The 25302-nt window shown below is 51.0% G+C and overlaps 1 protein-coding gene and 1 long non-coding RNA gene across 8 annotated transcripts; one reads left to right on the top strand and one right to left on the bottom strand.

The window, feature by feature from the left end:
• Positions 1–4968: 4968 nt before the first annotated feature.
• On the bottom strand, positions 4969–14350 carry HOXC13 (homeobox C13). 2 transcript variants are annotated; one of them, XM_082350195.1, is made up of 2 exons: positions 12161–14350; positions 4969–6561 (listed from the first exon to the last, which is right to left on the bottom strand). In XM_082350195.1, exons 1-2 carry the CDS (start codon positions 12894–12896, stop codon positions 6305–6307), a joined length of 993 nt encoding a protein of 330 aa, XP_082206321.1. In that variant the 5' UTR covers positions 12897–14350; the 3' UTR covers positions 4969–6304. The 2 variants fall into 2 exon arrangements, with proteins under 2 accessions (XP_082206321.1, XP_082206320.1); XM_082350194.1 differs by having other exon boundaries at positions 6429–6561; positions 11608–14350.
• LOC309609146 lies at positions 12300–25278 on the top strand. 6 transcript variants are annotated; one of them, XR_014233282.1, is made up of 6 exons: positions 12300–12437; positions 14357–14475; positions 16693–16787; positions 18657–18713; positions 18939–21538; positions 23608–25278. It is a non-coding gene; the product is annotated as an uncharacterized lncRNA (long non-coding RNA). The 6 variants fall into 6 exon arrangements; XR_014233283.1 differs by having other exon boundaries at positions 18303–18713; XR_014233284.1 differs by having other exon boundaries at positions 18303–19197; positions 21050–21538.
• The last annotated feature ends 24 nt before the right edge of the window (positions 25279–25302 follow it).

Raw genomic sequence — 25302 nt, 5'->3', positions numbered from 1 at the left:
CACAGGTTCCTGCTACAGCTGGCCTGGCTCAACCATGCCCCGCTCATTAACTCAGGGGTTAACTACAACTGAAGGCCAGGATGTGGTCCAAGGCTTTCCTTGAAGACCCGCGGCAGCCCTCTTGCTTCCTCGCATCCACCAGCTGGATGCGTCGCCGCCTCTCCCGCACCGACTCTGTTTAAGCCTCTGTCCCTCCTGCATCTTCGCGGGCTCTGCGCTGGTCCTCGAGTCCCCACCACCGCCGAGCCAGGTGAAAGGAGTTATTATAAAATCTACGCCGGCTCTGGTGGCAGGGGCAGAGCAGCTGCGGGAGGCTTAGGCCACCGCGGAGTGGCTGTGAGCCGCAGGGTTCGGGCTCCCCAGACAAACCGAGGTCGAAATTATACCGCGCGGTGCTGCCTTCTCCCGGATCAGTCGAGAGGACAAGGCGGCCCAGTTCAAGGTCACTGCCTAGTTTGCACAAAACGGTTCTGCCGCGTATGCACATGAGGCAGGGTCTGGGTCTCTGAAGGGAGGTGAGCAGGAGCTGGGCTGGGCGGGAGCGGGGAGATGAAAAGCGGCGGGTGGGGAAGGTCTGGGACCCAACCCGATCCCTCGGCTCTCTATGTCGCCCCTTTAGGGCATTTTAGGCTTGGGGCAGGATTTTGTCGGGTTCAGCCAAGGCTGACGGGTGGAGGTAGGGGGCTCAGACTCCTCTTTCTTCGCTTCACCAGCTCATCCAGGGGTCCGAGCCCACCTGGCTCCCAGGCCCCCTTACAGGCGCCTAGGACTTAAGGAGAAAATTAGGAGGCCCCTTCCCCTGTGCTGCCTTCCAGGGCTCTGCAGCCTGGAGGAGCGGGGTGTGAGAGGGACCTTGGGTGAGGGGCCCAGTCAGGCTTTCAGGCTCACACAAGCAGCCTGGGGTCAGCAGCGTCCTAACCTCCTCCAAACATTCAGTGGCTCCACTTGGCCCCCTCCCACCACAAGATACCAGCCCGATTGCCACTCAGGAAATGCGGAAGGGATGGGGGTGGTCCCAGGCAGGAATATCTGGGAGACCATCCCTCCACCCCTCACCTGAGCATCCCTAAGTGAGCCATCTTCCCCCATTTTCACTGTCCTTTCGGCGCACTAATAGTTAAATAATTTCGGGGTTCTGACATTTTCCCCCTCACCAGCAGAGGATCTCCTCCACCTAGTGAATTACTGAGTGTCAGGAAAGGTGTGGGGAGTTATTAAAAAAAAAAAAAAAGCACCTTCTCCACAAACGCCACACCTACAGTCACCAGCAAAGTATGGGGAGCCCAGGGCCTGGTCTCCGTGGACCTCGAAACTCAGTATGGGGTGAGAACTACCCAGAGTGCCCTCTGCCCCACAACCAGCCGCTCTCTGTGACCATGGCCTCTGACCAGGCCTAGCTCTGAGGAGGGGCTGAGTTCTGCCTGGGGTCTGATCTGCCCAGCTACCCAACTGCTACCCAAATCCAAGCCTCCAGTTCGGGGCGGGGGCGGGTGTGGCGCTGGGCACGGGCGGATTGGGGTAAGGGCAACGGGCCCGGGGAGGCTGGTGGGGGTGGGAGGATGCGCTATCCCCGAGGCTGGCTGGGCTGGAAGAGCGGGGGTCCACTTACCTTTGGAGACGGAAGAGGTTCAGAAGGGTGCGGGGCGGGGGTTCTCAGCCTCTAGAAACCCTCTGGGTCCCCCCTCCCAAGGCGGCCCGCAAGCCCAGCCGAGGTATCTGAGGAGGGCGGGGCGGAGGAGGCGGAGGCTGCGGCCAGCGGTAGGCGCGCGGGAGCCGAGTTGCAGAGCATCTCTGGAGAGGCCGCCTTTTATGGGCGTTATTAGCGCCCCTGTCTAGACTGGAGACGACACCTCTGTGTGTAAACAGAGGCGGCGGGCTCTGGCGGGAAGGGGGATGACGCGTCAAGGGGGCGAGTGGCCCTCCCCTTCTCTGGCCACCGGAAGATCAAGGCCTTTTCCACCCTCCCCCCTTCCCTGTGCTCCCTGTGATGTCAAGGTCAGAAAGACCTAGTCACGGTCAAGGCTAAAAGAGGAAGAGCCTGGTTGGTTGCGAAAAGGCTCTGGCCCCCTCCTCCTCCCAGAAGCCCCTGGCTCCCCAGGGCCCCTCTATCCTCCACCAGCGCGGGTCTAGATACACATCTGCCTGATCCGGCACTTGGAGTTTTTTGAGGAGTGGGCTCCCGACACCATCCAAGTCAGACCCAGGTGGATCCTAGGGTGGGGAGTTCTCTTCTGAACAGAGGGGGCTGCTGCAGGGTCCCCAGCTTCAATCCTCCGAGAGATGGAGAGTGTCCCAGGGGCTGCCCCCGCCTTATACCCACACGGGCCTGCTGACCGAGTCGCCTGTCGAAAAGCCTCAGGAGCAGATGGTCTGGAGACAGTCGTGGAGGGATCTCCCGAGAACTGCTGGCCTTGCTCCCTCAGGTGGGTTCCTGGCTGTGCGACTGACTACCGGCCGAAAGGCCCATTCTGCTGGCCCTAGGTCTGAGGACTAAGATGTGGGTGGGGAAGGGGTTTTCTCCCCAAGCTCAGGAAAAGATCTAACTGAGCCCTCCCTGGCAGCCTGGTAGAGAGACCTCCGGATGGAGAGTCCCGTGAGGCTCCAGCTCACCCAGGTCCCCCAGCCCTGGCCACGGGGAGCCACAAGGAGCCGGGGATGCCATCGGATTATGAGAAAGATAGCAGGAACCTCAGTCCCAGAGAAGAGCTGTCCATTTCCCGGGGATGCCTCTATACTCACAATCCTTCAGACATTTTCTATCCCCCTGCACCCGCATATTTATTGCGTCTTCACTCTCACACAGACACTAGGAGACTGGCCTTGGAAAGAAAGGCTTTTTATAGATTTGCATAAAGAAAAAAAACACACTCTACACCCTGAGATCAGTGCCGACTGACAACATTGCTACACGTGCACACACACAGGCAGAAAAGGCTGAGGAAATTCTGCACTGGCTACTAGAGGCTCTACACACACACACATACACACAAACACACATACACACACACCTTCACAGGAATGTCTCACAGAGTTCCCCAATGAGAATGCCAACTCTCAGAGGAAGGAAAGGTAAGGAACCAACACAATCAGGGAAAGAATCATACTTTTTCCCAACTCTGGGAAGTGTATGTCTCCCCAGAACACATACTCACACAACACCTGTCTCACCTATAGGAGTTTCCTTTCTCACACTTGCTTACTTTTATGGAAGAGGCATCTCCAAAATTGATCCAGGCATATTTGATCCAGTGCATGGGAGACATCTTAAACACCCTGTGGCACACTGGGGCTCACAGGGACTCAGAGGGACCGCAGTGCTTGCCTGGGTCACTGGTGTCCCAGTGCAATCCCAGTGAGCCTGCACAAGCTTTCTTCTCTTTTCCATCGCCCCCTTCTGGGGCCTTAGGGCGGATCCCTCCATGTGGGAAGACTCGCTCATTTGCCCTCATGTGGATTTGTGTGCAGAAGTGGAAGGATGCCTCGGAGAACTATAGAATTCTCTTTCCCCACTGAGTCTCCAGCTTCCACTGACTCTACAGCTATGTCATGGGACTACCCCATGTACCCCCAAGTCAAGAGGGGTGGGGGTATCAAGAGAGCCCCAGGTCTCTTGTCTACTCAGGTCCTTTTTCTGACCAAACACACACATTTAATTTTCAATTCTTCCCACCTCAGGAGAGACACAGGGGTTTTGGAGAGAGGTTAAGGTGGTGAGTGGGGAGAGAAAGGAGAGATGGAATTGAGAATGAACATTATTCCTGGGAGATTCATCTATTCCCTCCTAGATCTGTACTGCCCAGCATGGGATTCTTTGGTAGTTAACCCAGAGTTGAAATGGAGTAGAACAGTACTGGCAGCCATATCAGTAGCGGAGTCTCCACAGAGGGTGAATTCCTCAGGCTCTTTGTCTCTCAGATTCGGGGTGTGTGTGTGTGTGTGTGTGTGTGTGTGTGTGTGTGTGTGTGTGAGAGAGAGAGACACACACACACCCCAAAACATTTATTTAAATAAAATTTTAAGAACTTCAGCCATCAGGCAATGTGAGAGCAGAGAACTCTGATTTCCAACCCAATGCCTCCAGTCTTTCTGTGTCTCAGGAGCGAAAAAATATTATATATAAATAAAACTTGCTGCAGTAAAGATTTAATCTGAGATAACATTGTTTTAGGCTATATCGCTTTTTAAAAGTCTCTTAACCTGACATCTTAACGACCTCATTAACTCAGCCAGATAGGGAGATAGGCACAGACGGACGCGGCAGGAAAAACAAATTAGTGGAAGAGTCTACAGGGCTCCTGATTGCCTGGAAGACTGGGGTTCCCGAGAATGCTGGAGAATACAAGTGAGATTGGCTTAGAGAACTGGGGGCCCATGGGGCCCTAGCAGCCCGACCTCTTGCATAGGCTGGTGGGGAGGAAAAGGGAGCAGCTTGGGAATGCTGAGCTTGCAGCAGCCTCCCAGCAGGACAGACTGAGGGGACCCCTTCCTAGCTCCAGCTCTAAACTGTCTGGAGGGATTTGGGACCCTCTGGGGGCAGTAGAGCCTCAGGAGCCTAAGATTAGTGCCCCACTGCCGCCATGCTGCCACCACCACAGCGTCCAGCTCCCAGCTGGGACACCACTTTCTCAGCACAGAGATCCAGCTCTGAGCTCTGACTATTAACTGAAGTGAACCCACTCACCTGCTCCCAGGCCTTTTCAGTCGCTGATCACATCCTTCTCTCCCCAGCATACTCATCTATTTGGGGAATCAGGATGGGAAAGAGTTTTCTCCTGTCTAGATAGTATCAACAATCTGAATAACTCACTTAAAAAACTTAAGTGGAGCAGAATATAAATTTGGGATCTATCCAGCTGGGGGTGTTCTCTCTACTCTTCCCCCTGCCCATTCTGGCTGAGTCAGGGCAACAGAGCCTACCCCAAGAGCCAGTGGATAGAAGGAGTTTCAGAAGGAATCTGAGCAATAAAATCAAGGCAAAAAAAAAAAAAGATTTTATTTTAAAAACAGGTTTGTGGGTTTTTTTTTCCTTTTTGCATTCAGTACATTGTCATTCAGACATCACAATACTATATACAGATACACAACATTTTTAAAAAGCCTATTTTGGATGAACATTTCAAAAGAACACTGTTTTGTAATGCACCAGTGGGAAGGGAGAAGGTGAGCCCCCATCCCCCAGCACCAAGTTGGCCTTTGAGGAGGGAAATGTCAGGCAGCGTCTACGTTAGCTGGCTAATTGGGAGCCAGCTATTTTGGTCTCCTGGAAGAAAAACTGCTGTCCTCTGGACAATGAGTAAAAGTGAAAATGTGAGGCCTTCTCAGCTACTGCCTTGATGGAGAAGCAACTGGAGAGGGAATCTGCTGGGGGACCGGCTCTCCATCCCCTTGGAAGAGAAGCTTGTCCGCTCCCTAGAAAAAAGTTCTGCTTCTGTGCCTGGCCTGATCCTCAGCCTCACCACAGAGAGAGAAAGAGAGAGAGAAGGAGAGAAGACAGATTTAGCAGCATGGTGGGAGTTTCTGTCTTCCCTGGATTTCCGCATGTTGATTGAGAAGCAGAACAGAGGAGGCCATGGGGGCAAAGGTGGCTCCTCAGAAACTCAGTTCCTTGGTCCAGGTCAGGGAGAAGGGTAGGTGGCTCCTCAGCCAATTCCAGCTTTTGTTGAAACAGGAAAGAAAGAAAACCTAAGCGCTGTCTGTACTCCAATCACGATGCCAGATCCCTAATACTTATCATTAATATTAATGTCACTTTTAAAATATGCACAGAAAAATCTTAACTGGGAAATCTTGCCTAACTAAAGAGTGCCAGAAGGACAGGGAACAGGAGGAAGGACTGGAAGGAAAGTAGGAGCTCGCCAGGTCCTGCTCGGGGTCGCACCCTCAGGGGGGTCGTCTACCTGCCCGGGCAAAGGATGAGGCAAAAATAGGGTCATTCGGGGTTCCCCAACTCTGCTTTGGCTGGAATGATTGGGCTCTTCGCTGCCACTCGGCGTTCTGGCAAGGCGAGGGGCGACGGCCAGAGGGAGTGGAGGCAGGCTGCCTTCCTCCCACGCCCGCCCGGACCCACCTCCAAAGCCGCTGAGGCGGGGTAGGTGCCATCTGCATAGGGGTGAGGGTTGAGGACGGGGTGGGGAGTAGAGGGCGGCAGAGCACACCCTCTGATACCCTCTGCCTCCCAGCGGAGCGGTTCCTCTTTCTGGTTAACATTAAATATTTGTCTGTACCCGAAAAGCGTCCTTCGGTGTGTTCGGATATGGTACAAATCGGCGACATAAATAGACGGGGCGGGCGGCTGGGTGGGCGGTCAGGTAGAGTGAAGATGAGGCGCTTTTGATTTGCTGACCACCTTCTTCTCTTTGACCCGCCGGTTCTGGAACCAGATGGTGACCTGGCGCTCCGAGAGGTTCGTGGTAGCCGAGATGCGCCGGCGCTTCTCTTTGGTGATGAACTTGCTGGCCGCATACTCCTTCTCTAGCTCCTTCAGCTGCACCTTGGTGTAGGGCACGCGTTTCTTGCGCCCGCGCCGGTAGCTGTTGACCTCGGGCTGTAGGGGGACCACGTCTGGGGGGAGAGAGAAGGCGGGCGGCAAGAAGTGAGTCGCATGGTTGGACCCAGGACCCTGCGAGGGGCCTCAAGTCTGCGCGGCTGCGGAGGCACAGGTTCCGGCAGGGACTCAAAGGGAGCTGATGGATTGTCCCCAAATCTTTTGCACCTCTGTTATTAGCAAGGCCACGACTTAGGTGAGGACCCTGGGGTATTGCCTCTGGTGCAAACTTTAAAGGAGGGGGCGCCCAAAACTCAGTAACCAAGATAAATGATATTTTAATGCAATGTTTTAAAATATATAAATGAATGCCCCCAAATCCATGATGAACAAAATATGAAAATTTTAAATAAATACGGGACCAGTATTACTGATTTTTCCTTTTGCCTCAGCTTCCAGCATGGCTCTACACAGCACTCCTTATTAGAATCCTCGTTCCCTTAGAGGGGTCCCTCCAAATTGCACCCTGGTCTGCTAGCCTGCAGGACTGCAGGTATTCAGGAAAATCCCTCTTTCCTGCAGTTAGATCATTTGGGCATGGGTCAGTTTATACTCTGCCCCATTATCAGAGGAAGGTGTTCTTTTGTATGTTTGAGGGAGGGCATGGCGGGCAGGGAGACAGTTTCAGTGGGCACAGACCCCCAAGTGGGGCCTCTTGCCTTTGGTCACTGGCTCTGCACTAGGAATCTGAGGCCAGCACCGACAGCTAGAGAGAAGAAAAGTGGCCAGGTGAAGCCAGACTGCCTGGGAGCCAATCTCTAGGAGTCCAGTGTTGTGAGCCACTTAGTAACATCCAAGGTGGGAAGTCCTAGCACTGAGATGTAGGGAATCAGGTCCCTAGAAGTAGAGGGTCCACACCCGGGTGTGTGCCCACCAGAGGAGACACCAAGAGAGCCCTTCTTGGGTTGAAACCAGCTGTTCACGTAAGTCTTCTATAAAAAGAAATCAGTGCCACTCCCTTGCCCCCATAAATGTCCACTCACCAAAACTGCAAATTCTGCTCCAATCTGCTATCCTTGTCATTCCTCTGAGGCTGAAGGAGACTGTCCCCACCCCATGCAGGAACCCTAATCCTAAATTCTAAATTCCTTGTCATCCCACTACTAGTTCAATTTCTTCATGCTCTGAGAATGTCACAGGCAATATGTGTCACTTATATCCCCCCTTCCACTCCACCCTCACCTCTGTCAATAAAAAGATCATAGCAACACTTTCAAGGGGAAGTGGGGAACTAGGAAAATTATCTGAGTAACTCACCCTTCAATTTTTAAAAACGTAATTGGCAGACTTCTTCATGCAGGATTTAATGAGTAGGACTGAATATTTGAGATTTCCCCTTCATTCTTACTGCCCTTTGGAAGTGTAGACACAGTCTAGAATGAGGACACAAAGCTCTTCCTGAAATGCTTGTTCTCACTGCCCCCCCATCCCGCCCTCATGAAACACCTTCCTTATACCCTTTCTCATTGGGTCTGCTCTCTCTCAGGGACCCTTGTCCCTGACAAGGATGGGGAGAGAAGAGGTCACCATCAAATGCAGGAGGGGAATAAAGTACACAGAAAGAATATGGGAGAGAGGGGGTTCCAATGGCCTGGTCTGGCTGTCTTCACGACGACAATTTTTCAGGAAAATTGTGGGACTTGTCACTTTTCTCTGCCTATGTAGGAATAGGCCAAGTTTTTGTTTTTCTTTTTTTTTAAATCTGCAAAACAAAACAACTTCACTTTAGCAGAGCAGATCCTTTACGTTAAAAAGGATTTTTTTTTTTGCACAAGATAATTTTTAAAAGTCTCTCAGTTCTCAAATGTGTCTTACTCTTACAGATGTAACTATGATTTGAGAAATTGATGATTCTGGAATAAAAGTAAAACAGAGAGGGTCAGTAATGATACCGTGAGGCTCTTTTTTAATCCTCGGAACATTTTTTCCAGTCTTATTTTATTAAACCCATTTTACAAGATAAGGAATCTGAGGCTCAGAGTAGGTAAAAGAACTTAAGTGGCAGAGCCAGATTTTAAACCCAGATTTTTGGACTCAACATAATGACACAGTAAGTTCTAAAATGGAAACAGACCACCTGGTACAATTTAGCTTTAAAATACCTCCTTTTTCCTGGAGAGCAAATGGGATAAAAGTGGGTTTGGTTTCCTGAATTAACCAGATAATTGTCCCTGATTTTTTTAAACTTCACTTTCTGGAAATGCTCACAATTATCTACCCAAGTCTGGGTCTCCTAAACCCCAACTATAAATTTCCAATGAGGCCTAATCAACAAACCCTAAAAAATCAGTTTAAAAAAAGCAGATAACTGGTCCAAATTGGTTATTTTTCTCTACAGAATGCCAAGAGTTGATTTGGCCAAGTTTTTCGTGGATCAGACCTAACGGCTGGTTGTTTTGGCCAACTGGGGAAATACCTTCAGTCTTGCCTTCTCAAAGAAGCCCCCTTTCATTGTCTGCTGTCTTGTCTGGAAAGGAAGTGGGATCTGCAGATGTGGAAACATCTGGAAGCTTAGGCCTCGAGTTGTGTCTATGCTGCCTAAAGTAAGTAGAGGACTTGGTGATTAATTTTACAATCAACCTTTCCCTAATCTCCCTTCAGAGCGTGTGGGCGCACACACATACACACACACACACACACACACACACACACACACACACCCCACGTCATACCTGGGAACCTGACACTTTTGAGGAGCAGATAAAAATCAGATCAATGCTCAGCCATAGCTCTCTCTTGGGGTCCTGTGTACATGTTCCTACTGCCCACTGGCTCTTGACCACCCACTCCCAAAACAGGGCTCTGGTCCTCCGAAGAGGACCTTGTTCAGCTAGAAATCCTAGCCACTCTTCTCAACCAAATTCCAAAGACTTGTCAGTAGAGACTTCCAGTATGGCCCAAAGAGCCCATTATTTCCTTCTCTCTCTTACTCTCTCCCCCCATCCTATCTGTCTCTGTCTCTCCCTGTCTCACCCACCCCACCCCCCTCCTCTCTGCTTCTCTCTTGGAATTTCTGCCTCTCTCTGTCAAAATTAAAAACTGTCTATACGCACTATAGGAAGAAAAACAAAGAGCAAAGAAGCAAGGGTCTAGATAATTGGGTGAAGGAAGAAGCCACAACTCATCTTGGCCCTAATTATCTGGATCTTTCTGAACAATTGCCTTCATCTCCCACACCAGCCCAGACTGCCATAGATGAGGTCTCTCAGAGCCAGAGGCACTGAAAAGAGACAGTAGTGTTTATGCCTAGATGCTGCCGAACAAACCACAATTGCATAGACAGAGTTATCTGGAAATCTCACTACTTTAAAAGAGCTCTGTGTGGGTAGAAAGATGGAGGGTATTTGAAGATAATTTCTTATTCATCTGCCTTTTGCCTGGACCTCTGCACTCACTGAGATACACCAGCCCGATTCTATTTCCACACCGGGAGTGTGTGAGCACATAGCTGTTGAGATACACTGGGTTTTTATATCCACTTCCATGCCATAATTTGCAAGTGTATTAAATCTCAGTTGGGCTATATTTTTTTTTATGTCAAAGATATTTTTCTCTAGGAGGCTGTGATAAAAAAGTGCTTACTTTTAGTTTTTTTTTTTTCTGGGAATCTTTAAGATGTTTATTTTGCTCAAAGATATTTCTGAGCTTCTCTCCAATCTCTCACTCCCACCTCGCTCCACATGCATACACAGCAATGCCAGAGCAGCTCCCTCTCATCCCCTCTTCACACTAAACCCACTGCCCACTGCTCTAGACTTGTGCCTCTGCCCACAGTGGGCTTGGTGGGCATCTGCCCCTCTGTCCTTCAGCTCCTTAGCATGGCCTGTTGGCTACCAGCTACTGATGCTCCAGGAATTCCTGCTAAACCCCCATCTCCTAAGCAGCTTCCCATCTGGGTGAGATGGGAAATTAAAGGGCCATATCTCCACAACACATTATTGTACACCTACATGTGAGTTGCCTATCTTCTAGAAAAGTGTTATTATGTGTTTCATATTAGGTGGTTAATAACAGAAATCATATTATATAAAAATATAGTCAGTGCAGAGTAGGTAACGCATGATACCATGTACTAAAATTCTATCATCCTAAATCTTCTGGCAGCCAGAAATTGGGTGTCTAGTGTGGGTCCCACCTTGGTCAGCTGTGTTATACTAAGTCATCTTATAATATTTACAAGAATGTTATTTGCTACACTTTCTAACATCATTCAGTAATTTTTTTTTTAACCATCTGCCCTTGCCCCAATCCCGGATGCAGAGGAATTTCAGGCCCACCCTTAGGAGGTCTTCAGGTCTATACTTCCCAATGAAAATGTCCCTGGGTCCACATGTAGAGCTGGGAGGGGGTGGGCTCTGGGCAGTATGGGGAGACATATATGGCTGTTCTGGGGCCCCAGGACCCCTGTAGGCATCAGAATGGAGCCAGTCAGCCCTCTCCCACTGAGCTCTGCTTATATATAGCAAGAGCAGACTCAAGCTCTGGATTCACTAGACCCTGAATCCTGATTTCTCAGCACAAAGCTGAATACAAAGCTCCTGATGTGGTTTTGAGAAACCTGGAACTGGTCTTTTCCCCTGTGGAGTGGGGGGTGGTGGTTTGCAGGATCCCTTCCTGTTCAGAGATAGCCTCAATTGGAAAGGGAACAGAACACCAGTAAATTCCAATCCCCCACCGCATATGGAGCCAGACAATACAGAGGGGTCCCCCGCCTGGGCCTGGACCTCAGATCCTTCCAAAGCAGGTCTCCCCCCCACCCGCCCCGCCCCACCCTCATCCTCACTCCCCTCTAAGAGAAAGAGACACTCCCCTGTGTCTAAGGCATGGGTAACTCTCTTTCTCCCCCGCATTTGGGGGAGTTGGTAGTGCGAACACCCACAGGATTTGAGCTCAGTACACCAGAGAGGCAAAGAATTTTATAATCCAGGAGAGGGATGTGAACTCCCTTTTCTCCACACCTTCTCCAGAGATTTTAGCTCTCTTGTTCCTTTAACAATCAGGAAATTCGTGACCAAATTCTTAAAATAAATCAAGAAAATAAAATAAAAAAGAAAACATCCTACATTTCTGTAGATCCCGGCAAATTAGACCCCTATTTAAAAACAACGACAACAAAAACTGTCCAGTGCCTGCAGTGCCTGAATGATCTTGGACGTTCAGGCAAACAAAATGTTTGGGTGTTCTTATTTTTTTCCGCAGTTAATCGGTGGGTTGAGCGTTTTGTCCTAGTGGTTTTGGATTCCAAGGCACCCAAGGCCCACCCCACCCCCCATTCCTGGCCGGAAGCGGGCTTAGGAGGCCAAGAGCCGCGCGTGAGACTGGAGCCCGCTGGGGGAGGAGGAGACAAGCTCCCGACTGGAGCGGAGCCGGCGGCCGGGCGCTCGGGCGCCTGTGATTGCTTCACTCTCCGCCCGGCAGCTCCGGGGAACGTGTCGGAGCAGATTTCTTCCCCGGCGCATTCCTCAGCGCAGCTCGCCCGGCCGGCTCCATCGGCAGCCCAGCAGAGCCGGCGCGCCGGGGCCAGACGGCGGGGGTGGCTGGGGCGCGGAGCCCCGGGGCAGGCGGGGCTGGGACGGGTCCCTGGCGGCGGCGGCGGCGCTCGGGCCCCTTCCTTACCTGGAAAGGGAGACTTCCAGAGGTGGGCGGACTGCGACTGCTCCTTGGAGCAGTACACCTGACTGTCCCAGCCGTTGGAGAGAGCCCAGTGCTGGTAGCCTTCGACGGGGATGAGCGCGTCGTGACGCGGCTCCGGGTGCCCACTGATCCCAGGCACCACAGACACGTCCAGGTAGCCGGGCATCGCCTGGTAGGAGCTGGCGAAGCTGGGATAGAAGGCGAACTCCTTGGCCCTGGAGGACAGGTCGTCACCCGGCAGGGCGCCCGACGGCTCGGGGTACTTATCGCCCGGGTGGTAGGCGCAAGGCTTTTGCTGCAGGTTCACGTTGTGCGACAGGCGGCAGCCGTAGTAGCTGCCACCGAAAGGGTAGCCGTAGCCCAGGGTGGCGCTGGACGAGGTGGGGGGCGCCGGCGGCGGGGCGCATTGGCGCGCCGCCTCCGGGGCCGGAATGTCCGTGTAGACGGCGCCCTGAGGGGCGCCCAGGGGAGCCGGCGGGCGGCCCAGCACGGGGTGCGGAAGCAGGTCGCGGCAGTGGCTGGCCGGGCAGCTGCTGCCCAGCCCGTCCATGCTCGGGGCTTTGCCGGGGCTCGCTCCGCTGCAGCCACCCCCCGCGCCGCCCGCGCCGCCGCCTCCCCCGCCGCCGCCGCCGCCGCTGCCGCTCTCCGCCGCGCTGTCCTCATAGACGTACATAAGGCTCTCCGGCCAGCGAGGATGCAGGAGCAGCGAAGTCGTCATGACATGATCTGCTCGAGCTTTTTAAAAACTCCACTTGCCAGAGGCTGCGAGCTGGGGAGACACCTCGCTCCCTTTTCCCCTCCCCCATCCCTCCTCCCTTCTCTCTCTACCCCTCCCCTCCTCCTCCTCCTGGTGCTTCCACCTCCCTCCCTACATGCCCTCTACGCATGCGGGGACATTTCATTAAGAAATCACCGGCTCCCGCCAGCCTCCCCTCTGCAACCCTCCCGCGCCCACGTGACGCCACCCGTGCACGTGATGCCCTGGCCGGGTCTCCTGGGGTTCCCACCCCTAGAGGTGGGGCGGGGCGAAAGGGAAGAGGTCTCTGCTGATTGGCTCTCAGGAGGGGCAAAGAGGAGGGAGCTGGGAGATTTAAAGGGACAGGGCAACGCCCCCTGGCCGGCCTCGGGGAGGGAGAATGAGGAGGGGGAGGCTGAATTTGGCCGACGCAAAGGGGTCTGGCAAGACCAGGACTGTTCCTGGGCGCCTCCCACTAGGCTTAGGAGGCGTGTGGGGGAGACTGATTCCTACCCAAAAAGATCGCTGTGACTGGATTGGGGCTTGGAGCTAAGAGTCGGGGAGACACCGTATTTTTTTTTCTTAATAAATAAAAAAACTGGAAAGCAGGCGGAAGCGCACCGTCAGGGCGTGGGGAGCCCCGGGTCTGGCCTTGGCTGACTCCCTGGGAGCTCCGGCTGGAAAGAACCCGACACCGAGCAGCAAGACTTTGATGCCGGGATTGTGTTTCCATTTCCGACTTTCAGCCACTTTCCCCAAAGCCCCAGTTGTCTAAGAGGGACCCTCTCTAGGCTCGTTGCCCGCAGGTCTTCCTCCAGCGGAGCAGCGAAGGCTAGGAGGATGTAGTAGCCCCCAAACACAAACATCATCACACGGAGGGCGGGATGCTCTCAATGAAAAATTGAGGTAGAATAAAGAAGAGAAATGGGGGCAATAGAATAGACGGGTATTTCAATATACAATAGAAATTAAAAGACTCGGAGTGAGATTTTTCAAAGAAAAGGGGAAGGAGGAGCAGGGATTCGGTCTAGGAAAGCTGAAAAGCTCTTGATGTGAACAAGAAGAGTACGCGCTCTCAGATCCGTGTACAAAAGGAAACGTGGGATGAGGGAGAGTCGGCAGCGCTGCCCCTTTGGAGGGACATTTCCCAGGCGCTACTCTGGGAGACCCCAGGAGGCCCGACCCCAGCCCGCGGATTCGCCTCCGCCCTCGGCCGCCTGGGTTGAGCCGGCCATAGGCTGAGGGGCCAGGCAGAGCCGGGATCAATGCAGTTCCCAGCTGAATAACCCCAACTTTAGCTCCCATAGCATTCTTGGGGTCACTCCCTTTTAATGTGAAGTGTTTCGATGCTTTGAAACTACCCAATCTTTTCAAAGAAAAAATTAACACCAACTTACTAATTTTCTAAAAAAGCCCCCATCTTCTCTCCTCCCAATCTCCAGACTTGTCGGGCTTCCTGTGCTCAGTTTGGTGCCTCAGTAGAGGCACCCCTTTCCAGAGAGCATCTCCGTGGGATTGAGCCAAGTTCCCTTTCAGCACAGGGCCTCCCTGAGGAGAAGAGGTAATAAAGAGAGAGAAAAAAAAGGGGAGAGGGGCTACAGCATCTCCCTCTTTCCTGCCTCTGCCAAAGATTTTAAATGCTGGGTGCTCCTGTCCAGACCGCGCACAGGCCGTGGCCAGGAAATAGCCTCGGGCTAAGCCGAACCCACTGGATCCCTTCAACTTGAGAGCAAATGGCCAGGTCTGTACTGAGATCTGGCCCACGGGCCGCCTCCCTTCTACCGGTAGGGGCAAGGTGGTGTTGGACGATGGAGAGCGCCCTGGCGTGGGTGAGTTAGGATAAGAGATACAATCTTTATCAGGGTGATCTTCATTCGGAAGGGTCACCTCAGAGTTCCAGAAAGCAGGCTTTGGACTGGGCTGGCAGTAGGAGGAAAAATATATCAGGAAGCTTGGAACATGAGCAGGCCAGCTTGAGTGTGTGTCGAGGGCGATGATGGTGGAAGGAGGAGAGAGGAGTGGAGGGGAAGGTGGGTCTTGCTGGGAGCCGGCTCTTGGCTAGGAAACTGGCTTCCCTGCCTCCGGAGTTCCAAGGTCAAGGTAAAAGGAGGAAAGCAAACATGGCCTGGCTAGTCTAGACTGGGTCGTGTGACCTTGGCCCCCTCGTCTGCCTGCGGCCTGCCTGGTGGGGGTAGGTGGGTGGAGAGGTCTGCCGTTTTTTCCCTCCGCAGGTGTAGGGGTGGTGTGGAGGCCCTAGCTTCCCCTTCTGTGCAGTGCAGGGTCCGGTTCCGCGTGGAGAACCCGGGCGACGTGGACCGGGCTGAGTGGGGCAACCGGGCGAAACAAAGGGCCTGAAATGGCCACCCCGTTCCTGGGGCTCCCTCCCGGGTCCGGGAATGGTCTAGCTCAACGCCAGATCCGTCTTCACGGGCCAGAACCCAAAGACGGGTCCCCCAGCCTTTGGGAGTAAGGGGCAGAACAGCAGAAAGGCTCTGGGTGCAGGCGGCCCAGCAATAAATAAAATCAATTGTAGGTTCTTTTCCAGGTTTATATAAGGGCATTAACTGTTCCTATTGCAATGAGATATAGATTTAACCCAGCAATTTTACAATTCCATTTATTAGGGGCTTTATGCGGCCAAAATTTAGCGAAGAGTGGAAAGAGAAGGAAAAGTTCCCTTCGTCAAGGAGACCAGCTGAAGAAGATGTAGGCCCCCCAGAGACCTGAGAGAGTGGGAAGGCTGGAGGCGAAAGTTCAGGACTCAGGGCGTTGAAAGCGCCAGAGAAGGGTCCGCATGCTCTGAACGATTTCCCACTCTTTCGCTGGGTTCCCCAAGACCTTCCGCGCCTGAAACTGCCGGCTCCAAGACTGGGGCGCACCCGGAGCAAGGAGGGAGGTGACGAGGCGAGAGCCTGCGGGCGGGCGCCTCAAAGTAGAGCCTTGTTGGTTAATTAACTTTAAGCCTGGGGTCGCTTCTCCCTCCTCCCCCGAAAAAAAAAATGTGAATCTCGCTGAGACACAAATAAAACCAAATTAAACACTCCAGGAGAATATGCACTACTGGAAACGTAGTAATTACATCGCCGAAGCGATGAGGCGATCCCGCCCTAGAAAGCCAGGCGCTGAAACCCTCGGCTTCGGCGCTCACCCCCCGCCGCTGAGCCACACCTCGCCCCGCCTGGGGCTTCGCGGGTGGGCCGATGGAGCTGGACTGCGGACCTGGTGGAGAGGAAATCGGGAGGAATGAATAGGAATGTGACCCTTCGGTCTCTAGTTGTGATGTTGGTGTGTGCGGGAAAGGACGGAGCATTTCATCACACCAAAGGAAAATGGAAAACGGCCCCTCTAGCCCCGTCTAGAAGCCCCGGGCTGCGCTCTCCGCTCTTTTTTCAAAGGGACATTTGTGATGGCGAGGCCACGGGAGCCGCTCTGCCCTCAGCTTCCTCTATGGACTGAGTTCCCCGCTAAGTTCAACTCTGAAATTCTTGTTTTCAAAGGCCCCAATATATAAAGGAGATATTCAATGTGCCTTCTCACTGGAAGTGTGTGTGTGTGTTTGCACGGTGTACGTGTGCACACGCCTGGCCTGTGGGTTTGTGATCGTGGGCAGCCTCCATGCACTGTTCCAGCACATGCCCTTGCGGATACGGCCCAAGTATATTCATGAAAGTACCCAGCCCTCGCCGAAATCCTCTCTATGCAAATAAAGATCTCTGCTGGTCTGTTTATTTCTCTGGATACACACTTGATTTATATGCTCATCCTGCTCTCTACTTAGATATCCCCAGGAAAATGAAGAGGCAGATGTCTGTGTCTTTCTAAAGTTGAGGGGTGAAATTCCTGGCCTGCTGTGTTAGAGACCAAGTCGGAGGGGTAAGTTAGCAGCATTTGCAGCAGGAGCGTGCAAGGTTGCCGTACACACTCGAGGGCTGGGTGAAGCTTGAATGCCAGGCTAGGGAAAAGGGGATGAGATAAATGAGGTTGGCGTACCCCTTATTCAGGGCCCAGATTGCCTTCTTTGGAAATCAAGCATCAGTTGATTTCCCTTCCTCCCGCTCTTTCCTCTGTTTCCTCCATATTGCCCAGGGAAAAAAAAAAAAAGAGCTTGAAGCTCTGAAGCTCCTGCCCCCCCACCCCCCGCTTTTTTTTTTTTATGGGAGAAATTCCAGTTTAAAAAAGGAGGGGGTGGGTTGAGGCTGCAGGAGAACAAAGAGCCTTACCACCATGGGGTCTGGATTCTCGCCCAGACTTGGGGCCTTGGTGGGCGGGCATAGAGTTTGGGGGGCCCTTTCCTGTCCAGGATACGGGCTGCAGGCAGGATGGAAGAGATTTGTGGAGGATAGAGGACATAGGGCTTGAGCTATCTAGGAAAGAAAGGGATGTTTGGGATAGAGAAGTCACTTACAGGAAGGGTTGGGAGTTCCGGGGTGGGGGGGTGAAACTATGAGAGAGCCCCCTGAGAGTGTGACTGAGCTGGGAGAGCCTTACACACTCAGAGGAAATTAATTCCTGTTGGGTCACAAAGGGTGATACTGGTGGGGAAGGAAGGAAAAGTGGCTGATAATGGGGCTCCCTGGCCCTGCCCAGTCCCCTCCTCGCCTCCTTTCCCTCCACCTCCCTTGGCTCTAAAAGGTTGGGGGTGGCCCAAGGAGTGTGCAGATGCAGATGCCACTCCCAGGCTCCTGGATCCCTCTGGAACCTGCTCCGCTTTAATCTCTCCACCCCCACAGCCTGGACTCAGAGCAGAGCCACCCAGGCCTCTCCTCCCAGGCTGAGACTCACCTCCTGGACAGCAGCTGCCATCCTGGCATCGTCCACCTTTATTGTTCTTCCTCCTTGGGCCCCCAGCTTGAGGAAGATGGCACCAGGATGGGCTGAGGCATCGCTTTGCTCCTAGTTTCAGAGTTTTCTGCTCTCAAACCCAAACTTGCCTTCCTCCAGGCCCTATTCACTTCCCTCTCTTAGACATCAGGGAAATCCACTCTCTTCTGCTGTCAATTTAGGATTGCAGTGTTGGCTGAGGGTTTGGGAAGTCACATCAAACTTTCCTCTATGGTTCTGCAGGGATCCACACGAGGGTCGGGGTTTAGGCTGCCATCACCAGTCTTTTCCTGGATTCTCCTCCAGCCTGCCCCCAATCACACCTGTGGTGCTCTGTGTTTGAGTGGGGAGATCAGGTAGCTGCTTCCATGGGGAAGTCTCAGGAAGCCTCCTCCAGTGGCCTCCAGGGTCCCTACCTCAGCCCTCATTCTTCCACTGCTTCCATCGCTGTCCTCTCAGCCCTGCCAAGCTCCTCACAGAGACCCTTCCCAACCCTCCTCATCCTCTCCTTCCCCAGACCCATCCCTTTTCTAATCCTCATTCCTCCTACTCCCTTTTCTTTTTCAGCAGCATCTCAGCTGGTCACTTGCCCTCCCCCCACCCCCATTGACAGAAGTTCCGGGAATAAACACAGAGTTAAGAAATTAACAAAGTATCTCTCCCGGCTTCTTGCCTCCCCAGAGCCCCTACCGTTACCCCATCCCTGCAGTGGGAGAGGGCCCTCTGTTCCCCTCCCCTCACCCCAGACACCTCCTCCTTTTAGGAAGCCCTTCAAAAACAGACAAATAAAATCTCTCCTGGTTTTAGGGCCTGTCTGAGAGGGAAGTCCAAGTTCATTTTCAAGTTAGACAAGGGAGTTGAGGGGGGTTGGGGAAGAGGTGGAGGAGCGTTTGCAGGGGGCTGGATTTGGCTTCCTTTCAGAGATCTAACAACGGGCCCTTTTGGTCAGAAAGCCAACAAACCGAATGCTTGGAAAAGGTATTTATCACTTTCATTCGTTTCCTCCATCTTTTAAAGTTTAAATTTGCAGCTCCTAGAAATGAGACAGATCAATCTCTTCTCTTGTCTTCCCTTCTCTTCCTTTCCCTTTCCTTCTCTTCCCTTCCCTTCCCTTGCCTTCCCTTCCTTCCTTTCTCTCTCTCCCTCTCCCTCTCTCTCTCTCTCTCTCTCTCTCCCCCTCTCTCTTTCTGTGTGTCTCTTTAGGATTTCCAGTTACTTTAAAAGAAGATAATGGAAAATAACATTTTTCTCAGAAGGGGTTGTGGACCTCAATACAGCGTTCTTCTGGATCAAAATGGACTGTTTATCTTACATATCATTTTATATAAGAATGACTAAATATAAAAGACATAGCTGAAGCACTGGACATTTCATCTCTAACTAGGTGAAATACTGCCCTCAATTCCACCATGATGCTGAGACCTGGAGTTTAGTGGGTCCTAAGAGGCAGATGGTAGAGGATGTAAGTATATTTCATTATGAGGAAGGAGAAAAATTATACCCTAAATGGATTACAGCCTAGTTCTCCCCATGACCAGATACCCTCAGAAGTCACAGCAGAAGATACATTCTAATCATTCTAATTTGAAAATAATTGAGCTGGACACCAGAAATAAAAGGACCTTCAAAAGATGCCTTACCAAAAGAAAGAAAATTTAATTTTCTTATCTCCAAAAAAGAGGGAAATGAAAACCTAAGACTCAACTAAAGGGCGAGAACCCCTCTTTGCTAAAATAGCCAATCTTGCTTGGGATCTATGGAGCAAAAATGCAGGAAGGAGCTTGAATGTCTGGGTACTTGGGACAAGATTCCTGCTGGTGGCAATTAATTCCACCTTCCTAAAAAGATATAATTTGGTGAAGTATTAGTTACTGGAGGGAAACTATCCCTATGATATCCTTAGGGAGGGGGCTGCTAGATTTTCTCTCCCTCACTGTCTCTTCCCTCTCACTCAAATTTATCCTTCTCTAGGGAGTATTTAGAAGAATTTTTTCTCTTAGTTGTGGTGTTGTTTTATACATACATGCAGCAAAGTCAATGAAATCTAAAGAACTAGAAAGGAAGATGGGGACATCCATTTTCTCTCTTCCCAAAGATTGCTGCACTCACTTGCATAGTCAGAGAAAATTTAACTCAGATAAGAAGAAATATCTTTCAAGGTATAGAGACGACCTCAGACTTCTTGCACTTGATGGCCTTCAGCATTTTGGGGGAGCATGACTGTTGAGTCCTGGTGTTTGAACACTACTGGATAGTACACAGGCTGGGGGAACATGTATTGTGATGGATGTGCATTGTGCTAGCATGGAGACATTTATAGGTTGGTCATGACAGGGGTGCTGGTGAGGGCAGGCTGATGATGGTGAAAGAAAAGGAAATACAGTGAGGATTTGAGCTTGGGGAAGACCCCTCGAATCCTCCAACTCCAGCTCTCTGCAGTGGGGGCCTTCTCTCCTTCAGCTGAGCCACTATAAGCAAAATGGGAAAAAAGACCATCCTCACGTTTTTGCAGAGATGCTATTCCTAAGGCATTAAGGAAACCTTGTGCAATTCCTCTCCTACTCTGAGGCCTTAGGAAAACCCTTTTCTGCTAGAATCTGCATGTGTGATTTGAAGCACTTGTAACTCTCTTTTCAGTGCTTGGTTTATTAATGAATATCTCTCCAAAGAAGTAATGCAGATTTATTTCTCTCATCTATTATAGACCTATCATCTCTAGACAAATAAATATATAATATATGCTTTGTTTGGTGTTAAGGGAACTTTAGATAAATATTAACATAAGATATGTGCCCTCAGATACCCATCTCCATCTAATTAGGTAATCTTTGTAAAAAATTTAAAAATATTTCCCTTGAATATGAAACATAGTCATGTTTAAATTAAAAAAATTTAAAGCCTTTAATTGTCTTTATGCGATTGCTGAGATGTGTGTGTGGGGTTTGGTGGACCTATGATTTTGTGGGTAAAGATATATGTTTACACAGACACACAGGTTTGTTAATCCAACTCCACCAGTGTTTTCTCTGATGCAGAAAGCTATTAAGCAGACATGGTATTCAGACATATGTAAGGCAGAAATTCTTTTTTGTTAACGATTTTGTTAACAATCTTATATTTAAGAGAGAATAAAGACACCATGTCTGAGGATATCCAGGAACAACTTTGCAGTATATAATTCTCAGACCCATTTCCCCCCCAGCCATAATTAGTAGAATTATGCGCCTGCCAGAAACCAAATTGCTATCTCGCCAAATCTGGCAGAATCCTGGCGTTGGCACTGTTCTTTCAGCGCAATTTTTTTCTTTGCACAGATTTTTAGGAGATTCGGGTCACTTCCGGAGCCTGGATGGCGGGTCCCTTCAGCCAAAGCAGTCAACGCCGCCTGGCTCCGCCGGGAACACGGCGCCAGCATCTAATTCCTTTCTCTTTTCTTTCTGGATTGATCCCAGGACTTCGAGAGTTCTTTCGTTAATTACAACAGGCTGATTTTTAGGGTTTGTTTGCTGTTTTGTGGGTTTTTTTTGGTTGTGGTTTGTTTGTTTGTTTGTTTTTCCATGTAGTAATTATTTAGTATTGGATTTCACTAACTCCGACTAAACTGAAGCTTGGCGAGAGCCGCTTCCACACAGGACAACCAATGGCCGACACGGGAGGACCGCGGGACGAGGGCCCGCGCTGGGAAGCGCCTGCTCCGCTCCCGCGGCGCCAGAGCAGAACCGGCGAGCCAGGCACAATCACACCCGTAATCCTGACTGATGCACTTGCGTGCGCTCTATGGGCACTGAGAGCTGAGCACACAGGTGGGTACTTTTCTTTGTGGGGCAGAGCAGACTCTAATGAGATCCCGGAGAGCCCTGGGCATGTGGGGAGGCGCGAGCCGGCGCGGGTGCCCGGGCATTCAAGGACGTGCCGCTGCGAACCGATCTGGAGGTTTTGGAAGTTAGTACCCTGTGCCTCCAGGGGTTCCGGTGCTTATCTACAGGGACACATCCTAACTGCGGAATTTTTGTTGCTAACCACCACTGCCAAGACCAAGAATCAGCCAGCTTTCCCTTCCTTCTCTGCCTGTTTGCTTGTTCCTGTGGAAAGGGTACCTCCCAAATGGGGAAAGAAACCCTCCCCCTATTTTCTGTTCCTTATGCCCAGTCTTGGGATAGAGAAGTGGGTTGTGTGTGTGTGTGTGTGTATGTGTGTGTGTGTGTGTGTTTAATCATACACTGACAAAGATTTCTCCAAAAAAAGTTGAGAGGATCCCTGGTTCCAAAAAAAAAAAAAAAAGTGCGGAGAAGTGGATGGGTAGATGGGTGGGTGGAAGGGTTGCAGGCCAGAGGCAGGGAAGCCGTGAGAACAAACTTCTGCAAACCTGGCTAAATCTTAGTTGGCGTAAGTGTAAAGGAGGAAAGCAAATTATTCAGATGTTAGGGATCTCAGTATTAAATTCTGGGTGGCTATGTTTTTGTTGCCATTTGCTCATATAGTACATATGAAGTGGCATAATCATGTTTCATGTAGAGACTCATGATGACAATATCCCCATACAGTTGGGTATGCTTCAGTTGTACTTCTAAACATGGTGCATTGTAGGTCTACAAATTTCCTATATTAAGTTTTTCCTTTAGAATACTTCCTACTTTAAATAGCAGGGACAGGCTCATAAACAGTGGTGAATTTCTCTTTTCAAACATTGCAAGAAAATCAGGCTCACTACCTTTTAAAGCTTAGCCCCACCCTTGAAAAAAAAAGTTTCCCAAATGTGATTTGTCCTAGGAAGAAGAAAGCCCAATTCCATCCCTTCTCCCCTCAAGATGACTGGCTCACTTAGTCTCGGGGTTCTGGCCCTCTGGGTGCAAACAGAACAGTGCCTCTTGCAAGGTCCAGAGACATCCCTCCTGTCTCCATGTTGGCCTCTCAAGGCTCACTCCTTAGGATCTGAACCCGGCAGGGATCTTTCAGATGCTCTGCCCAGCTCGGAATATGGATCTGAATGTGCCAGTTGAAGTCAAGTGGAGTGATGCCCCAAATTCACTCTGCAAGTGCATATTCAGCCTAAGAATTAGGTGGAAGGGGCTGGTCCTACCCCAGCTTTGATCATCCTGGAAAAAATACCTGGAGGGCCAGGAAATATGTTTTCCATTGACATAAGGAGAAAACCCATGTTTTCTTTCACTCTAGCTCACCCTCTCTCTCTCTCCATATATATGCATTTTGCTAACTATATCTAGTTCTATGCCTTTTATTGCCACAGAAGCAATATCCTTTGAGGAACTGATGCCCCGGAAGGACAGACTCTGTCCTTTTAAACCAGGAAAAATGCACAGAGGACCCATTCCAACATCTTGGAGCACACTGCACCGGTCTCTATTAGATTTTCCTTTTTTTTTCCTCTGTCTTTTTCCTCGCCAGGGGTGATGAACCTCCACAAGCAATCAGAATTCTCCTCTTCCTGCATCACACAAATAATCAAAAGTTGAGAGGAAGAGTTGTGGGAATGTTTTCACAATCTCGCTGTGATGGTGTTTTCTAGTACTGTCCCCCCACTCCCACTGACAACCTTCAGGCTGTGACCCGCCCCAAACAGTGAACCTGGAGAATGAGGTCCACACTATTTGAACAGGAAACCTATCTGTAACAACTTCAAAATCTGCCTTGGTTAGAAGGTAGCTTCAGTTTCAAGAATCTAAAGCCGCGGGGGAGAGTCCCCCATCTCAAGGCCTAAAAGGCCCCTTTTTCTGCCCTCGGGGACAGAGCCAGCTCGGAAGTACACGCTAATAGGAGGGGATTCTCAGCGGAAAATCCAGTGGGGTCATAATCTTGCTCCCGATCTTTATTTTAGACTTCAGTCCAATTATTTAATTTTCTTCTCTCCCAGGGCCTTTCAAATTGCTCGGGAATATTGCCTTGCGATGTGCCCTCGAAAACTGATGACCTCCTCCGGCCGAAATCAGGTGGAGGAAATGGCAGAAGCTGAGCGGGGAGCTCTGGGCTGAGAACTCGCCCTCCCCTTCCCGCCCCGCAGCCGCGTGCTTTGGCCCGCGCTTTCGGGGCCGCGACTTCGAGGGGTGCGGGCTGTGGTGCTTTGGGTTTTCTTTCCGTCCCACCCCTCCGGTGATCTGGGGTCCAGCGGTCCCGACGCCGCCTCCATGGAACCTTCCGAGGCTTTGGGCGGCTGGGGTAGAGCACGTCCCTCTCCGAAGGCGCTCCAGACGGTTTGCACAGCTCCAGACAGACGTCAGGTTCTTTTCTCAACCTGAACCAAACGAAATCTTCACGAGTCACAAGCTCATTTCCCAGACCAGGTGGCGTCTGCCCGTTCACATCTTTGCTTTTTTGAAGGGAATAGATTTAAAGGAAAAAAACAAAACAAAACAAAACAAAACAAAACACCTCGAATGGGGAGAAACGTATTTTCAAACATTCCTAGCGGACCTTCCCAGAAGCGGGGTCCCGCTGCAACGCCTCCACTTTAGGGGACCGAGTCACTTTCCCGCATTCGCCCTTCCAGGACCGATCGCTCCCCAAAGCCGTTTTTCCAGAAGTTCGGCCCCCCTGTCCAGGCAGCGTCGGAACTTTGGCCGCCTACGGCGGGTACCGGTCTCCCGCCCCCGCGGGACGCAGCACCAGAGTCACCAGATCTTCAAAGCCTTTGGACCCAGCTTTCGCGTGGATGGGCAAGAAGGAGCGGCGGGAGTGAACTGAGGGATTACTGACTCCCGACGCCTCCAAAGACCGCACTTCGCAGCTTTGGAACCCCCAGAGCTGCACACGCTGACGTCCTGCTCCTTTATGCCATTGCGGGCATGGGGGAGTAAATTCAACCCCTAAGTGTCTACACTAACGGATTCTGTCCTCCTTAAGTCTCTTTCATTTTACTTAGCAAGGCTCGGCTGCTCTTTGCTTTGGGATTTGACAGACCTCCCCGCTCCCCCAGTGTGTTTTTCCAGCGTGCGTTCCAGATCATCTCAAGAAACCCAGCAGGGAAGGGTGCTTAAATGTAAAACTCCAGGGCAACTAGGGGGACAGGAAAACACTCACTTCACACATACATGAATAAGGTAGTGAGTGTCGCTGCAGAATGGTACGTCTGGGGGAGAATGGAGATGCCCTTTTATTTTTAATAGCGGGCTAGAGGCTCGAAATATAGGTAACAGAGGGGATCAGGTTGCTGGAAACTTTGCCTTCGGTGACGGGTCCTAAAAGCTGCTCCCACCAGGGGTGAGACTTTGAGAGAAGCGAGTGGGTTTTGTTTTGTTTTGTTTTGTTTGTTTTTAATTGTAAATATTCAAACTCTTCTTAAGATGACCTCGTCCCTGCCAGATGTGTCTTCTGATCCTACCAGAATGAAACAATTAAAAAAAATTAAATCCAGTTTCGAATTAATCGAGTGTAAAATATGATTTTGTCTAGGGTTGAAAGACCAGACAATTCTTCTGCTTTCACTGAATTTTTTCTGGCCTCTGTGTCCAGTGGTAAGTTTTACTAGATTCTTTTCAATAACAAAACATTTTTTAGAGTTGTGTCCACTTCCAGGCTCCCCAAGACCCAGGGGTTTCAGGCACATCTTCAT

The sequence above is a fragment of the Balaenoptera borealis genome, assembly GCF_965194805.1.
Source record: "Balaenoptera borealis genome assembly, chromosome: 13".
In the NCBI taxonomy this organism is placed as follows: Eukaryota; Metazoa; Chordata; class Mammalia; order Artiodactyla; family Balaenopteridae; genus Balaenoptera; species Balaenoptera borealis.
The sequence above is the reverse complement of the archived record's forward strand: the minus strand, read 5'-3'. Positions and strand labels throughout refer to the sequence as shown.